Here is a 17,939-nt window from a genome sequence, read left to right as displayed (position 1 = left end):
CGCGTCTGGAGTACATGGTCATGTGCGTGCATCCTCTACAAGTGGTCGCGCTTTTGCGCACAGTATCGTTATTTCAAGGGTGCTCAGAAGCAAGCGGAAAAGCAGCGGCGACGTAGCTGGTACTGCTGGGAAGAGCGACTGGTTATAATCTGTCAGAAAGCATCTGCATCACCTGTAAAGCAGTGAAGGGTTACTTGAAAATGGACTTAATAGTGCTTGAAAACGTCTACTGCAACTCTACCAATAAATTTTTTTAAAGAACTATACATGCTATCTCAAGATAGAAGAGAAAATGCAATCATTTTAAAAAATGAACACTGACGCGGGGAAAAGATTTTTTAAAAAGCCAACAGGGAACAAATGCAATGGATAAAATAGTTAAAATCAAGGCTGATATCACCCCAGTTATAACAATAGTCATTTTCAATGTGAGAGGGCTAAATACAACAATCAAAAGAAACTGACTAACTGAGAGAACAAGACCCACAAATGCTTCTACAAGAACCTAGTTTACATTATAAAGACGCAGATAGACGAACATGAAGGGGTGGAGAGAGGGACACTGTGCTAATACTAATCAAAAGAAGCTGGACCAGTCATATTAGTTTCAAACAAAGCAGATTTCAGAACAATTCTTAATGTTGATGCACCTAGTAACAAAATGTCAAAAGATGTGAGGCAAAACCTGATAGAATTACACAGAAAAGTAGTCAAATCCACTATTATAACTGGAGACATCTGTAACCGGCAGACAGAGCAGGAGGAAAACCAGTAAGGATATAGAGAACACCATCCATCAACTGGATTTCACTGACATTCACATCTAAAAACATCAGAATATACATTCTTTTCAAGTTCACAAAAACAGTCACCAGGAAAGATCAGATTCATATTTTTAAAAACTAAAATAATACAAGGGACACTCTGAAACCAATAATGAAGTTGAACAAGAACTCAAAAGCTGAAAAATCTCAAATTATTTAGTGATTAAGCATCACAGTGCTAAATAACAAAAAGGTCACAAAGATTTCTCAAAAGAAATTTTAAAATATCTTAGACTAAATAAAAATGAAAATATAACTTATCAAAATTTGTGGGATGCAGCTTAAAAAAGGTACTTAGAGGAAAATTTATAGTACTGAACATTATAATAATCTAAAATCAATAATTTATGCTTCTATCTTAGGGAATCAGTAATTAAGAAAAATATAAGCCTAGGAAGAGAATAAATAATAAAAATCAGAGCAGAAATCAATGAAATTGAAAACAGGAAACCTGAGAAAATAAAAAAATCAAAAGCTGGTTCTTCACACTGTTAGTCATCAGGGAAAAGCAATCAAAACCAGAGTAAGCTATCACATCACACCTGTCAGAACAGCCCTCATCAGAAAGACCCCAAATAAATACTGGCAAAGATGTGGAGCAAAGGGAACCTTTGTACACTGTTCATGGGAATGTAAATTGGTGCAGTCAATTAAAAAATAGTTCTAAAAACAGACTACCATATGATAAAGCAATTCCACTCCTGAAGACAATGAAAACACTAATTTTAAAAGATACATGCACCCTAATGTTCACATCAGCATTATTTCCAACAGCCAAGATATGGGAGCAACTTAAGTGTCACATAAATAGATAAAGAAGATGTGATGTCACACACACACACAGAGTGCTATGCAGCCAAGAATTCTGCCACTTGCAACAACATGGAGGACTTGGAGAGTATTAAGCTCAGCGAAATAAGTCAGACAAAGAAAAACAGATACTATATGTTATCACTTATATATGGAATCTAAAATATAAAAGGAATAAATATAACAAAACATAAACAGACTCACAGATACAGAAAACAAGATAAAGAATAGAGGATGAAGAGGTATAAACTACTATGTATGCACTAAATAAGCTACATGGGCATACTGTATAGCATAGGGAATATAGCCAGTATTTCATAATAACTTTAACTGGAGTAAAACCTAGAAAAATACTCAATCACTATGCTGTACACCTGAAACTAGTACAATACTGTAAAGCAACTATACTTCAATCAATAAAGAGGAGGACTGGAAAGAGTCCCACCCCGCTCCCCCAGCAAAGAAATCTAAAGGCTGGCTATCCGAAAAACTCAATAAAAAGATTCTAGGAAAGCGGGAAGGGAAGGTCCAAAAGAGGTTAGTAGTTAATTCCATCACTGCTCACAACAGAATATCTTTAAAGAGGAGACTACAGGTATTACTATAAACTAATTTTCTAAGCGTAAAAATACACTGATGCCCCACCTTTAAAAACAAAAAAACAAAAAGAAAAGGCAAACAGACCACATCATAATAAAAAAACCAAAATTCAAACGTGACGAAAATGTTTAAAGCTTCCTTTCTCTCCTATTTCCACCTAACCACTTCCCCAGATCTACAGGCAATTAGTGTCACCAGTGACTTGTGAGATCCGTTCATAGTCTTCTCTGGCATATTTGCTTGTAAGTTCAAAAGGAAATAGTAGAAAAAAAACAAGAATCAGTGAAAATGGTTACCTATGGGGGAAGACCAGGGTAAAGGGGGCCTTCTGTGAAGGGCCTTCTTGTACAGTTTTAATTTGTGAACAATGTAAATGTTCAGACGTGTTATTTAAACAAAAATCAAAAAGAAAAAAGCAATCCCTATAAACAAAGATAAATTTTAACAAGTGAAACTAATAAAATGTCAATTGGTGTGAAACTGTAAAAAAAAAACCATGTGGTATTCAACATTCTTTTAGTAATAGTATTGGTATGTTCATTCAGAAATGTATAGTTATGGTCTAGGACAAAGCAAATAAAATCATGTCAATAGGATTAGAAACAAGATTTTCAGAGTAAGAAAAGAGATTCAAGTGTAAAGCTGGAGAATTAAAACTGGTTTGGAAACTCTGACCTTGAAATGCATTTAGAAAAAAAAAAAGTATTCCTGGATGGACAGATCTGGGATAAAGCAAATAGAGCAAAAACCCTAACTCTAAACTTAAGGTGGTATGTGGGTGTTCACTGCATTAACTTTTCTTGGCACGAGGAAGGCTGCTGAGGTCCCGCACCACCTAAATCACAGAGCGGGCAGCCCTAGGATGAGGGGCAACTCCACGCCAGCCTGTGCTTCTTTCCCAAACAGTTACTACTCTGTCATCACTTTAAACATCTCAAGCAGCCCTCCTGAATAACCTCTCCAAGTGCCAAATCACCCAGAAAAAATCAGAAGGTCCAGGACTAACAGATCACGTCTCTCTATTCTGGAACATTTACTTTTATGTAAGTGATTTCAGCAGTAAGCAAACAGCAAGCATGCAATATATCTGAAATAAACATAAATGGACTGGTTACAAACTGTTTTCTGATTCTGTATAACTGAAATATGACTAAGTAATAATATATTCATTACGATGGTGATTGCAGCCATGAAATTAAATGACGCTTACTCCTTGAAAGAAAAGTTATGACCAACCTAGATAGTATATTCAAAAGCAGAGACATTACTTTGCTGACTAAGGTCCGTCTAGTCAAGGCTATGGTTTTTCCAGTGGTCATGAATGGATGTGAGAGTTGGACTGTGAAGAAGGCTGAGCGCTGAAGAATTGATGCATTTGAACTGTAGTGTTGGAGAAGACTCTTGAGAGTCCCTTGGACTGCAAGGAGATCCAACCAGTCCATTCTGAAGGAGATCAGCCCTGGGATTTCTTAGGAAGGAATGATGCTAAACGCTGAAACTCCAGTACTTTGGCCATCTCATGCGAAGAGCTGACTCATTGGAAGACTCTGATGCTGGGAGGGATTGTGGGCAGGAGGAGAAGGGGAGGACAGAGGATGAGATGGCTGGATGGCATCACTGACTCAATGGACGTGAGTCTGAGTGAACTCCGGGAGATGGTGATAGACAGGGAGGCCTGGCGTGCTGTGATTCATGGGGTCGCAAAGAGTTGGACATGACTGAGCGACTGAACTGAACTGATTCATTACGACAAAGCTATACAACCTTAACAGGCTTCCCTGGTGGCTCTGTGCTCAAGAATCCACCTGTTAATGCAGGCGACTTGGGTTTGGTCACCTGGGTAGGGAAGATTCCCTGCACAAGGAAATGGCAACCCAGTATTCTTGCCTGGAGAGCTACAGTTATGGAGCCACAGAGTCAGACACGATTCAGGGACCCAACATGAACAACAAATACAACCTTAATGCTGTATTGAAAGACTGTGGGTATCTTCAAGACATTATTAAAATGGGATTGTCTCTCAATTTTTAATTAAACTCATATTAAGTATAGGTAGTGATATACATGATTCGCATATATCTTAAACCAAATTTTCATTCTTAGACTAATGTTAAAATCTGTTTAAATAGAAGGAAAAAAGGCAGAATATACCCCAAAATATCAACTGTAGTTCAGTATGAGTGGTAGGACTGCAAATGCTATTTAAAATAGTTATGCTTTTTTCTACTTCACAGGATTTGTCTGATTTTCTCTTTTGCATAAGAATACACTACCAGGGGACTTCCTTGGTGGTCCACTGGTTAAGACTCCAATAGGCTTCCAATGCAAGGGGAGGAGGTTTGATTCCTGACCAGGGAATTAAGATCCCACATGCTGCATGCAATGAGATATATATATAAATATAAAAATATAAATATATATACACACACACATATATATATATTCCTTGGAAGAATACATTACCTTACAACTGGAGAAAATGTTCTTTAAAAAAAATCCACATGCATTTGCTGGGCATAAAATAAGTGATGGAGCAGGCGTAGAGGTGACTTGGGATTTCAACAACACTGAAGATAGATAACCAACTCAAGAATAATTGAAGAAACATGGTGGTTATGTATCTCTAGGGCACCTTTCCCACATTCACTAGGCACTTGTTAAATAACACATTCCTCCTCGCCATCAAAAATGCAGCTCCCAAGCATCTTTGGTGGTTTCAAAACGTAGGTAAAGAAGTATCTAAAACCCAAGTTTCCCCTTGTCCGTTTTGTAAACACCAACACCTATACTTGGCGCGTGCCACAGGGCTGGGGTTTGCCGAGGAAAAGCTGTTCTTCCCGCCACCCGCACCCAGGCCCCTGTTCTGTGCCCGACATTGTTCTGTGCACTGAGGACACATTAGTGAAAAAAACTGTCCCCAAAGCCCTCCTCCTCCTCCTCACGTAGGCTCTCTGTCACTGGCGCACCCTGCCTGGCAGCTCCAGGGACGCCACCGCAGAAATGCCACCACACCTCCTCTCAAACCGCACGAGAAGCAGCAGGCCTCACATGTCTCCATTCCGCCTATTTTTTTGCTGGCTCTTTCCTGATTTCATTTCTCCTTCACCCAGCCTGAACTAAAACTGTCCGTTTGAAAGTTCCTTCACCAGTAAACCTCAACTACTACAACTGTTCTTCTAACTTCCTAAACTGTAATTTTCCACTCTGCATCAATCATGCAATTCAACTTTCCTCCCCAGCCAGCTGAGTACATAGTGAAAAATAATGTTACATATGTAAATTGCTGTCACAACAAATTCATGGTTTTAGATCTCACAGTTCAACATTTTTACTTCTCTGATCAAGGTCTATTTACTAAGTAACTATGAGTGGGACAACAGAGATTAAGTCGTAAAGAAGACAAAAGTCTGTGCTCTAGTGGAGCTCACACTCTAACAAGGAAGACAGATCTTACACAAATAATTATGAATATGATGAAATGCTATGACGGGGAGAAGTGCTATGAAAGCAGATAAAAGGAGTCTAACCTAGTTTGGAGGTGCAAAGGCTGTCAAGACAGGCTCCCCAAAGCAGAGATGTTTCTCTTCTAATCAACTGCATATTCCAGCCCACATTCCTAACTTATATTTAACCCCTCGACCCCACTCTGTCAGTAAAGGAGCTTGTTTCCTCAACTTGCCTTGGATTCCCCGGTGACTCCCTCTCCTTAATTTACATATATGACCAAGCTTCTCCTGCCCAAGCAGAAGTTGAACTCATTTTTCTAGAGAGTAATTTGGCCATTGCATCATGTATCTAAATGTGTACATACTCCTTCTTTTGATACATTAATTCTACTTCAAGAAATCTTTCCTAAGAAAGATTTTTTTAAAAAATCATTTAACGCGAATACGCAAATGCAAAACATTTTTTAGAATAGCGAAAAATTAGAGAAACAACTTAAATAACAAGAGGAGAACAGCTATGGATGGGCCTTAATACACATACAATAGATGATACTGCAGGAAAAAAATAAAGTGAAAAGAGGAAAGATGACCAAAGCTTTTAACCTTAAAGCAAAAGGCTTACACCTGTAAGCAGGTTAAAAAATACACAGTAAGTAAATCAATAATAAAAATAGGCTATAAAACTGTTTAAGGAAGAGTAGAGCTGTGTAATAAAAGTGTATATATAAACACTGGAAGGAAACAAGTTGAATCATTAATAGAATTTATACAAGATGTAATTTTCTTCCTATTTTTCTGAAGGGACAGAAAATAACTATTTCCCATAAGAGCCACACAGCTCGGCAGCTCCATTAACTCCGTCGCATACTCTTAACTCTCTAACACACTGCACTCCCTCTCACCCCAACTTTAAGGAATTTGCGAGAACAAGGATTAACCACCTCCCCAGTGACCAACCAGCAGACACTTCAGTTCTCCTTTTAACTGACCTCCCTGGCTTCTAACACCCAGGACTCTTCACAACCTTCCTTCTGACTCTGACGATCCCTGCTCAGAATTCTTAGCTATTAACACTCTTCTACATTTCCTATAAATGAGGTGTTTCAGATGTCCATCCTCTCGCCTCCTCTTTTTTACGCCACATACTTGGATGATCATATCAATCCTCATGGCTTCAGTAACTTACATTCTGAGGACTCTAAAATCCACTGACAGCTTTTCTCTCTCCTAAATCCCATTTATTTTTAGTCAAAGCCCTACTATTAATTCATCATCTGGATCTCTCACACTGTTCCCATTATCTGCAATTTCAAAGCTCCACTTCCCTCCAGTATTCTTTATTATGTTCAGTCACAGCACCATCTATCTAATTGACTGTCCCAGTCACCACCCTTCATTCTTTGCATTTTAACAGCTACCCTTACTATTCCCACTTCCTAATCAAGCCTCTTCGTTTTCTTTAAAGTCCTAAAGAGCTAACAAATCCATCTATTTTTGTCACTAACTCCACTACACAGATTAAGCCAATTCAAAATCATAATGGCCCAACTGGTCCTCTTGTGTCTCTCAGACCTCTCTTTTATGTAACAGAGTAACCGTCCCAACATGCAAATCCAATCGTTATCATTCCCCATTAAAACTAGCACCTAATAGGCAGAGATTATCCATTAGAGGTCCCTTCATGATAAACCCTAGACACATTCCTGCCACAAACCTTTGCGTTTCTCTTTCTCCATCGGCAACAGCAGCACCAAGGATTTGCAGCAGGCACTGCAATAGCTGCTTTACCTGAACTATTTACAACCCTATGAGGTTGGCACTGTTTCCATTTTACAGAAAAGGGAAAAAAAATGTTTGTCAAAAAGTATAAGGACACAGAACTAGTAAGTAGCAGAAAAGTGAAAGTGATGCAGTCGCTCAGTCAAATCCAACTCTCTGTACCCCATTAACTATGGGGTCCCAGTCCCAGTAGGCTCCTCTGTCCATGGGATTCTCCAGGCCAGAATACTGGAGTGGGTTGCCATGCCCTCCTCCACGGGATCTTTCCTACCCAGGGATCGAACCCAGGCCTCCCACACTGCGGGCATTCTTTACTGTCTGAGCCACCAGGGAAGCCCCGATTAGTGGCAGAGCCAATATCCAAATCTCCATCTTTCTAATCCCAAAGTACTTCACTGTATTTTAGCAAAAGTAACTAAATCAGCTTCTAAAGCAGCTATTTGTCTTTGAAAACTCTGCTCAGGGATGAACTCTGGAGGGATTCCTAGGAAGCCGGTCTAAGGAGGGTGAGCAGGTGGCTGAAGGACAGGGAAGTGAGAGAGACTTGTGTTTGGCTTTCTTCCTCTTCCATAACTACATGCACTTTCTAGAGGCTTCCCTGATTGCCACCCCATCTTCCAACAGAGCTGGTCACTTTCTCCACCACACTTCTCTACTTTGTCCATACAGCTGTTATTATACATGTTATAATGTGTTGCCATGCTCACTTCTCATCTTACTGACACACATCTGGAAGGCAGGGACCCAGTCTCAGCCAACACATCCTTGTAAACCCTGGGTTCCTAGCATAGCAGCTGGTACGTAAGAGGCGCCCAACAAGGGGAACTACCTCTTCTTCCTCTCTTCTTTTTAACCTCTATCACAATTCAATCCTAGGCAACACCCTCAGAGCCTCACTCCCCTCTCTGGCTCTTTTCCACACTGTATCCCCTCCCCACCCGGTACTGTTTTTCTGAACAGATAAAGTATCACTGCCTGATTCAAGAAGACTGAAGGCCCTCTTCTGCCTACAGAGTATCCACCCACAGAACTATCATCAAGGCTCTCCAAGATCCGATTCCAATTCTGCTCATACGTCTGTAAACTCTTCACTAGAAGCCCTCAAGTCGCCACCAGTACTGGGTCAGGTACCTCAGCCAAAGACACCAGACGGTTCCATTCCTGCCACTTGGCACAGTCTGGAATATTCTTCCCCAACAAGGTGTCTCAAATTCTAACTCATTTTCTAAGGCCTATCAAATACTATTTCCCTTATAAATCTGTTTCCTGGAGCTAGAATCATCATCTCCTCAGTTTTCCCATATAGTCGCTCATTCTTTACGCACTTAGTATGTCTTCACCTAGAGTTATTCGCACATACCTGCTCCCTGCCCTGCACCACTGTCCCCTCCATATACTGAACTCTGTATTCCTTGCGGACAAGAACCCACATTCGGCTCACGCAATGCAGTTACTGGGCTGCCGCTGCCTGGTTCTCTACTAGAATCTGGGGAGAAGGCAGAAACAAATAAGTTCTTATTTAAACTCACTCAGTTGATGAGAGTGCCTGGTACACCATATATCACTCTTGTTCAGTTCATTAAATTCACTATGTTAATAAATATATTGCTCATTTGATTTCCGTCTGTGTTTCCCTTCACTGCTATCACCAACAGAAACTAGAAGGAAAGACTTTTTAAGGCTAGGTGGGGGAAAAGACCTTTGATTTCTTTTCTATTCCCCCAGGAAATTATCCAGAAAAGTCAGGAAGCATAGAAGCAATGTTCTGAAGACTACATTTTATTATCAGCAGAATCTAGGAACAGAACAGAGACTGGATTACTTGCTGATTTCTCCTGAATCACACTGGCAGAATGGCATCAATATTTTGTTTGAAGAGCTAAAAATATCACACTCATAATAAATTATTCTAAAAATTTCCAAATAAAAATTTTATTATCTCTCACATTTATAATTAACTTTATCTCCACTGCCTCTATTAGTATGCATAATTTAAAACCTGAATGAAATTCCTGAACTGAAAGTACATTCATGAGACAAAGTCTATTAGAAATTCATCCTGACTATCAATAAGAATTAACAAGAACATAAAGTAAATATATACCCTTTAAATATGTCTCCTAAAAACTGATTTTATGCAGATAATGTGACTTAATTTTCTGGTTGCAAAGTGTGTTAGAAATTCATTTTTAAATTAAAAAATCTAGACTGGTCATTCTGTCCTAATAAAGTAAGCTTATTTTGCTGAACATACAAAAAAATTACATTTAAATGAAAATAAACATTTAAATGAAATTGAAAATAAATGAAAATCCAAGGCAGGAAGCAAAACATATTGTTTCATTCAACAAGAGGAGCTTCCTTCAAGCCTCACTTCTTATGGAATGAAGAAATACAAGTAATAATCATCACAGTCATATTCCTAATTTTCCAAGGCAACCTAGAAATCATGCATTTTACAAATAAACTGAAGAGCAATTCATACCCAACTCCTGCCACTTTATGAAAAAGCCTCCTACAATGACAATTTCTCTTAAGAAAACTGCCATCTTGGATCCAAATACTTATTTACCTTGGATAAACACATTGCTTTAAAAAAATTCAATTTTAAATTAAATATAATAAACTCTCAGATGAACATATATCACTACAAATCAAAGAAAACTGACAGCAGCTCTTTCTGGTTAAATCTTCACAACAATGTTAGGATTTTAGGAAGGAATTCTTGTATCTCTTGATAACAGTTCAATGTATCTCCAGAAGGACTTTCAGTTCAGTTCAGTCGCTCAGTCGTGTCCGACTCTTTGCCACACTACGAATCGCACCACGCTAGGCCTCCCTGTCCATCACCAACTCCCGGAGTTCACTCAGACTCACATCCATCGAGTCGGTGATGCCATCCAGCCATCTCATCCTCTGTCCTCCCCTTCTCCTCCTGCCCCTAATCCCTCCCAGCATCAGAGTCTTTTCCAGTGAGTCAACTCTTCCCATGAGGTGGCCAAAGTACTGGAGTTTCAGCTTTAGCATCAGTCCTTCCAAAGGGCTTATCTCCTTTAGAATGGACTGGTTGGATATCCCTGCAGTCCAAGGGACTCTCAAGAGTCTTCTCCAACACCACACTTCAAAAGCATCAATTCTTCAGTGCTCGGCTTTCTTCACAGTCCAACTCTCACATTCATACATGACCACTGGAAAAACCATAGCCTTGACTAGACGGACATTTGTTGGCAAAGTAATGTCTCTGCTTTTGAATATGCTATCTAGGTTGGTCATAACTTTTCTTTCAAGGAGTAAGCGTCATTTAATTTCATGGCTGTAGTCACCATCTGCAGTGATTTTGGAGCCCCAAAAAATAAAGTCTGACACTGTTTCCCCATCTATTTCCCATGAAGTGATGGGACCAGATGCCATGATCTTCATTTTCTGAATGTTGAGCTTTAAGCCAACTTTTTCACTCTCTTCTTTCACTCTCAAGAGGCTTTTTAGTTCCTCTTCACTTTCTGCCATAAGGGTGGTGTCACCTGCATATCTTAGGTTACTGATATTTCTCCTGGCAATCTTGATTCCAGCTTGTGTTTCTTCCAGTCCAGCGTTTCTCATGATGTACTCTGCATAGAAGTTAAATAAGCAGGGTGACAATATACAGCCTTGATGTACTCCTTTCCCGATCTGGAACCAGTCTGTTGTCCCATGTCCAGTTCTAACTGTTGCTTCCTGACCTGCATATAGGTTTCTCAAGAGGCAGGTCAGGTGGTCTGGTATTCCCATCTTTTTCAGAATTTTCCACAGTTTAATGTGATCCACACAGTCAAAGGCTTTGGCATAGTTAATAAAGCAGAAATAGATGTTTTTCTGGAACTCTCTTGCTTTTTCCATGATCCAGCGGATGTTGGTAATTTGATCTCTGGTTCCTCTGCCTTTTCTAAAACCAGCTTGAACATCTGGAAGATTATGGTTCACATATTGCTGATGCCTGGCTTGGAGAATTTTAACCACTACTTTACTAGCATGTGAGATGAGTGCAATTGTGCGGTAGTTTGAGTATTCTTTGGCATTGCCTTTCTTTGGGATTGGAATGAAAACTGACTTTTTCCAGTCCTGTGGCCACTGCTGAGTTTTCCAAATTTGCTGGCATATTGAATGTAGCACTTTCACACGACCATCTTTCAGGATTTGAAAGAGCTCAACTGGAATTCCATCACCTCCACTAGCTTTGTTCATAGTGATGCTTTCTAAGGCCCACTTGATCTTACTTGGCCAAAATAAGCTACATGACTTGCTTTTGTTCCAAAAATGAACTGTTTGTTCTTCGCTTCCAAAAGCATTGGGTTGGACCTAAAACTGCACTAAAAAAGATTACCAGAAATAAACAAAATCAGACCAAAAAAAACAATGGTTTTCGCCAAGAACATACAGGCGGTAGGTACTGTTTCCCATCTATCCATTTGTTCATTCATATGAGGGCCAGCTAAAAATAAAGCCCTGGAATACAGAAATATAAAACAGTCCCTTATCCTTGGATCAATAAGTGACAATTACAGCAGTATAGGTACTATAATTTGTCTGCCCTCAAAAGAAAGGAAGCATGATAAAGGCACGATCTTATTTCGGGAAGGAGAAAGTGCCACCAAAAAAAAAAAGTACCTGTCAACTAGGACTGGAAGAGTATTAAGTTAGCTAATAAGCTTGGCAAATGGGGAAAGGGACAAGAGAAATTCATTTTTTAATTTTTTGCCAGGTTGACGGTTAACCGCTCTATCCAAAACTTGATTCCCTTTCTGTCCTCACCCCTCTTCCCCTCCAGAATGAGACGTATCAGAAAAAGGGAGACTGAAACCCAGGAGGTCCCTGTGAGGCCTTCCCGGGCACGAAAGCCCTTCCATGTTTCCTGAGTTCCGAAGAGCAGATTCAAGCAGTTACTAACTAGGGACGTGAGGGAATGCAGAAACAAATGAAAAGCGGTCATTCAGAAAAAGTAATGACAGCTTGCTAGTTCAGTGACAAAACAGAGCCCCAGTCTCCCTCAAGGGATGCACGTAACAATCTGACGAGTATCTCTGAGGTGTTCTGAGGCAACTGAGACCCCCCCCCGACCCCTCCCAGGAGGTGGATGGTGACTATGTGCTGACCCTGGACAGGCTGGAACCAGAAGGCTGATGATTAAGATTCCCAAAGCATCACCCTGTTATCTCACCACACCTGAGGAAAGCCCACAGGCTGAGCATATACCCTGCAGCCCTCGCCTCTAATGCTGCCTTTAGAAAACCTCCCCGGAAGCCACTGCGGAGTTTGGGTCTTGGGGCGTAAGCCGCCCATCCTCCTGGCTTTGTGCTCGAACTAAACACTGCTCTTCACCACAACCCGGTGTTGGAAGACTGGCACCGCTGGGTGCTGGGCAAGTGGACCCCAGTTTGGTTAGGTAACATTTTCTAACCTCCAGTGTGTCCCATCCCTCTCCTGTCGGGTCACTTTATATTGGCTTGGCTCTGTTCAACAGCCTCCTCTCTGTCTTCTGGGGCTTGCCCCTCCAAGCCCACGCTGGCAGGCAAGTGGGAATGGAGAGTAACTGGGTGCCTCACTCTGACGCCCTCCAGCTCAGGAAAGAGAGGAGAAATAAGGACCTTAAATTTAATCAGGGTGAAGGCTAAAATGAGACTTGCCCTAAGAAGCACTCCATTCAACTGTGCTCGCCAGTTCAGTGTCCTTAAGTGTATCTGTTACATCCTTTCTTAACCATGTCCATAGTTGCTGACAAGAAATTAATTTAAAATTAAAATGAAAGAATTATTAAGTTTGTTTAAAAAAAAACAGGACAGATGAGAATTAATGATTCTTCAGCATCATTGGTCATTAGGGAAATGTCAGTTAAAATCACAAGAAACCACTAGGTATCTATTAGAATGGTAGCAAATTAAAGACAGACAAACAAAACGACCCTGACAATACCAAGGGCTTCTGCAGAGGCATGGCCCCCGGGACCCCACACGTTGCTGGTGGGAATGGAAGCCAGCACAGCCACACTGCAGAACAGCTTGGCAGTTTGTTATACAGTTAAAAAGACACTTAACGAACGAACGACCCAGCCATCCCATTCCTGTGTCTTTACCCAAGTTAAGTGAAAACTCACGTTTATGCAAAAACCTATACATAAATGTTTCTAGCGGCTATATTCCTAGTTGCCAAAAAAACTGGAAATAATCTGACGTCCTTCAACTGAAGAGTGAGTAAGGACACTGTGGTTGGTTCCTCCACACAACCAGCGGTAACAAGAACTGATCTACCAATACATACAACAGCAGGGATGAATCTCACATGCATTATACTAAGTGAAAGATGCCGGGCTTAAAAGGCTACTATACTCTTTACACTACATGACTCCATGTATATACCATCCTAGAAACAGCAAACTATAAAGGAAGAAAACAAATCAGTGGTTGCCAGGGGCTGGAGATGGGCAAAGGTTGCCTGAAAAGGGATATGGAGGAATCTGGGTGTTGGTGGGTGATGGAAATGTTTTATATATTGATTGTGGTGATGGTTACAAGACTGTACACATCTGTCAAAACTCACAGACCTGCACGCTAAAACAGTTTAAGATTTACTACATGTAAAATATACCTAGTTTTAAAAAATGAAAGAAATTCTGGCCACAAAAAGATGAGACTAAAAAAATCAGCAAGGCATTTGTCATACATCGTGAAGGATCCTGCGAAGAAGTTTTAGATTTTATCCTCCAAGTAACCAGTGTATTAAATAATCTTAAGAGAAGGACGGACACTTCAGTTCTGTATCAGGTGGAAGATGGACAACAGTTATAGACTGGAGTGAGAGCAAAGCAGGGAGCACCTGGGAGGTCTCAGTCACTCAGGGCACAAATGACCAACACCTGATGGGCAGAAACTGTAGACGTGGACAGAGAAAGTTAAAGGCAGGAAATTTGCAAGTTTCTAGCAATAGTGAAACCATGAGCCAGGCTACGGTTGAGAAAAAGATTTTAAATAAGCTAAATTTAAATGCCTATGGGACATTCAAATACAAACACCTGGTCCAGAGCTCAAGGGAATATCCTGAGATGCAGTTTCAGATTTGAGACTCGTCAGGGTACCGGCAGCCATGAAAATGTAAGGTCAAGCTCATGCAGGGTATGTAGAATTAAAGGTAAAGAGAATTCTGGGAATTATCCTGAGCAACGCCAGCCTTATGGAGCTAATGATGGAATCTGAAGTATAAAGGAACTGGGTGAGTGTGCAGCAGAACTAGAAATGGCTCCAATGACGTGCCACTTCACTCTGGGGTCTCTCAGCCACTTAACTCTTGGCTTCTCTGATTTTATCTTTGGCCTGATCACCCTGGGAAAACTGAAGCAGTGAAAAAGTTACTGTGGAATCCAAGGCTTCACTTTGTACTTTCCATACTGCTGACGTAGATAGTGTTCAGCAAATAAAGTAAGAAAAATAATCTACTGAACACACTTATTTAGTCAATTAAACCCATAAGAAGCACTAAAAGGGGTGAAATGATTCACTTCAAATACAGGTAGTTACACATTTTAGTAACCTCACCTTGGGAACTGGACAAACAACTCTAGACATGCTTTAAAGGATCTCTGATACCACAATGAATTTATCAGGAAATACCACAGGACCAATCCAATGAGTCTATATAATCAGCTCTCATTCAGAGAGAGGTATGCACCGAAATTCCCTGTGGAGTGTCCTCAAAATGTCCATCATGTCCAAGGTCTACACCTGAAAATACTGATTAAGGAACTCTGGGGGTAAGACCCAAACTACTATATTTTTATTAGTCCCCTAAGTGACTCTGATGTGTATACACACACAAAGAGTGGTGTGTATACTGTGTGTATACATCACAGGTGTGTACTCTGCTGTGTACACACCACACATCACTGATCCCAAATTGAAAAGCAATGATACAAAAGTTAGTTCCAGCAGCTACACAAAGTTGTCAATTGGAAGGCAATGGCACCCCACTCCAGTACTCTTGCCTGGAAAATCCCATGGACGGAGGAGCCTGGTAGGCTGCAGTCCATGGGGTCGCTAAGAGTCGGACACGACTGAGTGACTTCACTTTCAATTTTCACTTTCATGCGTTGGAGAAGGAAATGGCAACCCACTCCAGTGTTCTTGCCTGGAGAATCCCAGGGACGGGGGAGCCTGGTGGGCTGCCGTCTATGGGGTCGCACAGAGTCAGACACGACTGAAGCGACTTAGTAGTGGTAGTAGTAAACTATATCCTAATCCTTGCAAACAGCTGAGAGTGTACTAACATACATTCCCTGACCTAAACCTAAAATTCTGAGTCTCCAATCCTATAAAATATCTGTGAATCAACTTTTGGTTTTGGTTAACTATCTTTGAGAGGATTTAACTTCTAGTGGAATTCAGAAAATGGCAGTGGAAGAAAGGCACGGAAAATAAGTCATTATCTCTCTATTGTTTTATTCCAATTCTCTGTTTTAACAAGAAACCTACCAGAAAAATCTGGTAATTTTATCAACTCAAGTGTTAACTTCAACGAGTATTTAAGCAGAACCAGATAAAACCTGCTATACTACAATATTCAGATTCCACTCTTTCAATTATCAAAATTTTCCCCAAAATTCCAATTTCCCAATTATATCATAAACGGTTATGAATGAAAACAAAAATAATTATCCATAAACAAATTTTTCCCACCAAAATTCACACTTACCCATCTCTTCCCTTACTGACAATTTTTACTTCAAAATAATAAATCCCACAGGCTGCTGGTATTGGATGCGTGGCACGAACTGATGCTGCATCTTTTGGGGTTTTGCCATGACCTGCATGAGGAACAGGAAGAAAGACAATCAAGACAGATATTCAAATGAAAATCTTAACTCAAGAACGAACACAGCTTTTGAATGATATATACATTTCTACTCTCATCAGTACAAATAATCAAAGATTTAGTAACACACTTCTCACAATTAATCCAATATGCAAAATAGCACAAGTTAAACATGGAACTCTTCACACAGTTACTAGTTTGAGTGAAATTTCCGAATCTAATAACCACGTTGAACCCAGTAATCCTTTTTGCAAATTAAATAAAATATTTTAAGGTAGACGATATTTTTAAGAGACAAAAGGATACACTTTAAGAACATGATGAGAATGAGATTCATTTTATTAGATCTAAATTTGCATGTAATTTGTAAAATTCCTAAACAACACATTTTTGCCAAATGACCTTTTTAAACCAGAAGCATCTCTATCATTGACTATTTTTTATACAATTAGATTGAATTGGTGAAACAGCTTTCTTACTTTAAGAATTTACAAAGCTGTTCTTGGACATACTTTGATCATTAATTCTATACAGAGGCTGATCCATAAGAGCTCTGTGGCCCATCACGGCCCACCGAGAAACCTGTCTGCCCTCCAGCTGTCTTTTCTTTTCTAAGAAAGGAAATGAATAAGCCATACTATTGCTGACAAAACCAGACAACAGCTTTTAAACTTTTACATATCAGATTTTCCTCAATCTAATCGCAGAGAATTTTATTCACTAGTATCACATTCCCCACTATGTCTATCACCCAAGACACAATTATCTTGAAAGCTAGTGTTGTGAACAAACCCATGTGAGCAAGAGAAAATATGCCCAAATATGCCCATAAAACCACCAGGAGAATAAAGACAGAAGCTGAAGCAGCATGTCAGAAAGGACTCAGAGTGAATGAGACAAGCCCCACAATCCCCAAAAGGGCTGATGAGGAAAAAAGCTCTAAGTCATTACTCAGGTGTTCCAGTTAGATATGCTTCACCCAGGACAGTCATCAATCTTCCAGTCAGACTATACCACTACCTTCGAGGGTAGGAGAATTCCGCTTCTTAAATTTAACATGATTGTTTTAAAATTAAACCTCTCTTTTAAGTCAAAAATTATACTGGCTATACAATAACCATCACACATCAATGAGATCATATCTTTTCTTACCATATGCTCTGTCAAATTATCAATGCATATCCTATCATTAAACAGTTGAGTGTACACTTGCAGTGCAAATTAGCACACGGTCACATGGCCTAAAAGAAACAGAATGAACTCAGCCACTCTAGTCTACAACCGTTCATAGGTGTCTGAAGTATACATATTATGGACACAAGTTTTCAGCCCAGGGGACAACTGAGAGGTGATCAACCTAGCTAGGAAGATAACAATGGAAGTGGCAATGTACAGATGCTGATAAAAATGCTTTAACATAAGTAGGTAATATTTACACTGAGCTAACTGGAAGAAAAATATAACAGCACAAATCTCAAGAATGATATGCTAATCACTTTTTAAAAACTGAAATTTTATAAATTATCATTTCAGCAAAACATCTTCCTACAGTAAAATTATGTTCAAATAATTGAGCTGCCTGGGAAAAGGTCATGTAAAGAAAAAGCTTTTTTAGAATTTAGACAGCTAAAAATAAATCTAAGGA

General features: G+C 39.9%; 1 protein-coding gene across 1 annotated transcript in view; it reads right to left on the bottom strand.

Annotated features, from left to right (window-relative positions):
- Nucleotides 1-17,939, bottom strand: part of RANBP9 (RAN binding protein 9) — a 71,290-nt gene that overhangs the window by 41,021 nt on the left and 12,330 nt on the right. The window contains exon 2 of the mRNA XM_068994097.1: nt 16,175-16,286. Within this exon, the coding sequence (XP_068850198.1) occupies nt 16,175-16,286 (112 nt within the window). The remainder of the gene's footprint in view (nt 1-16,174; nt 16,287-17,939) is intronic.

The sequence above is a fragment of the Capricornis sumatraensis genome, chromosome 22, assembly GCF_032405125.1.
Source record: "Capricornis sumatraensis isolate serow.1 chromosome 22, serow.2, whole genome shotgun sequence".
Lineage (NCBI taxonomy): Eukaryota > Metazoa > Chordata > Mammalia > Artiodactyla > Bovidae > Capricornis > Capricornis sumatraensis.
This window is presented reverse-complemented; position numbering and strand designations above follow the sequence as displayed.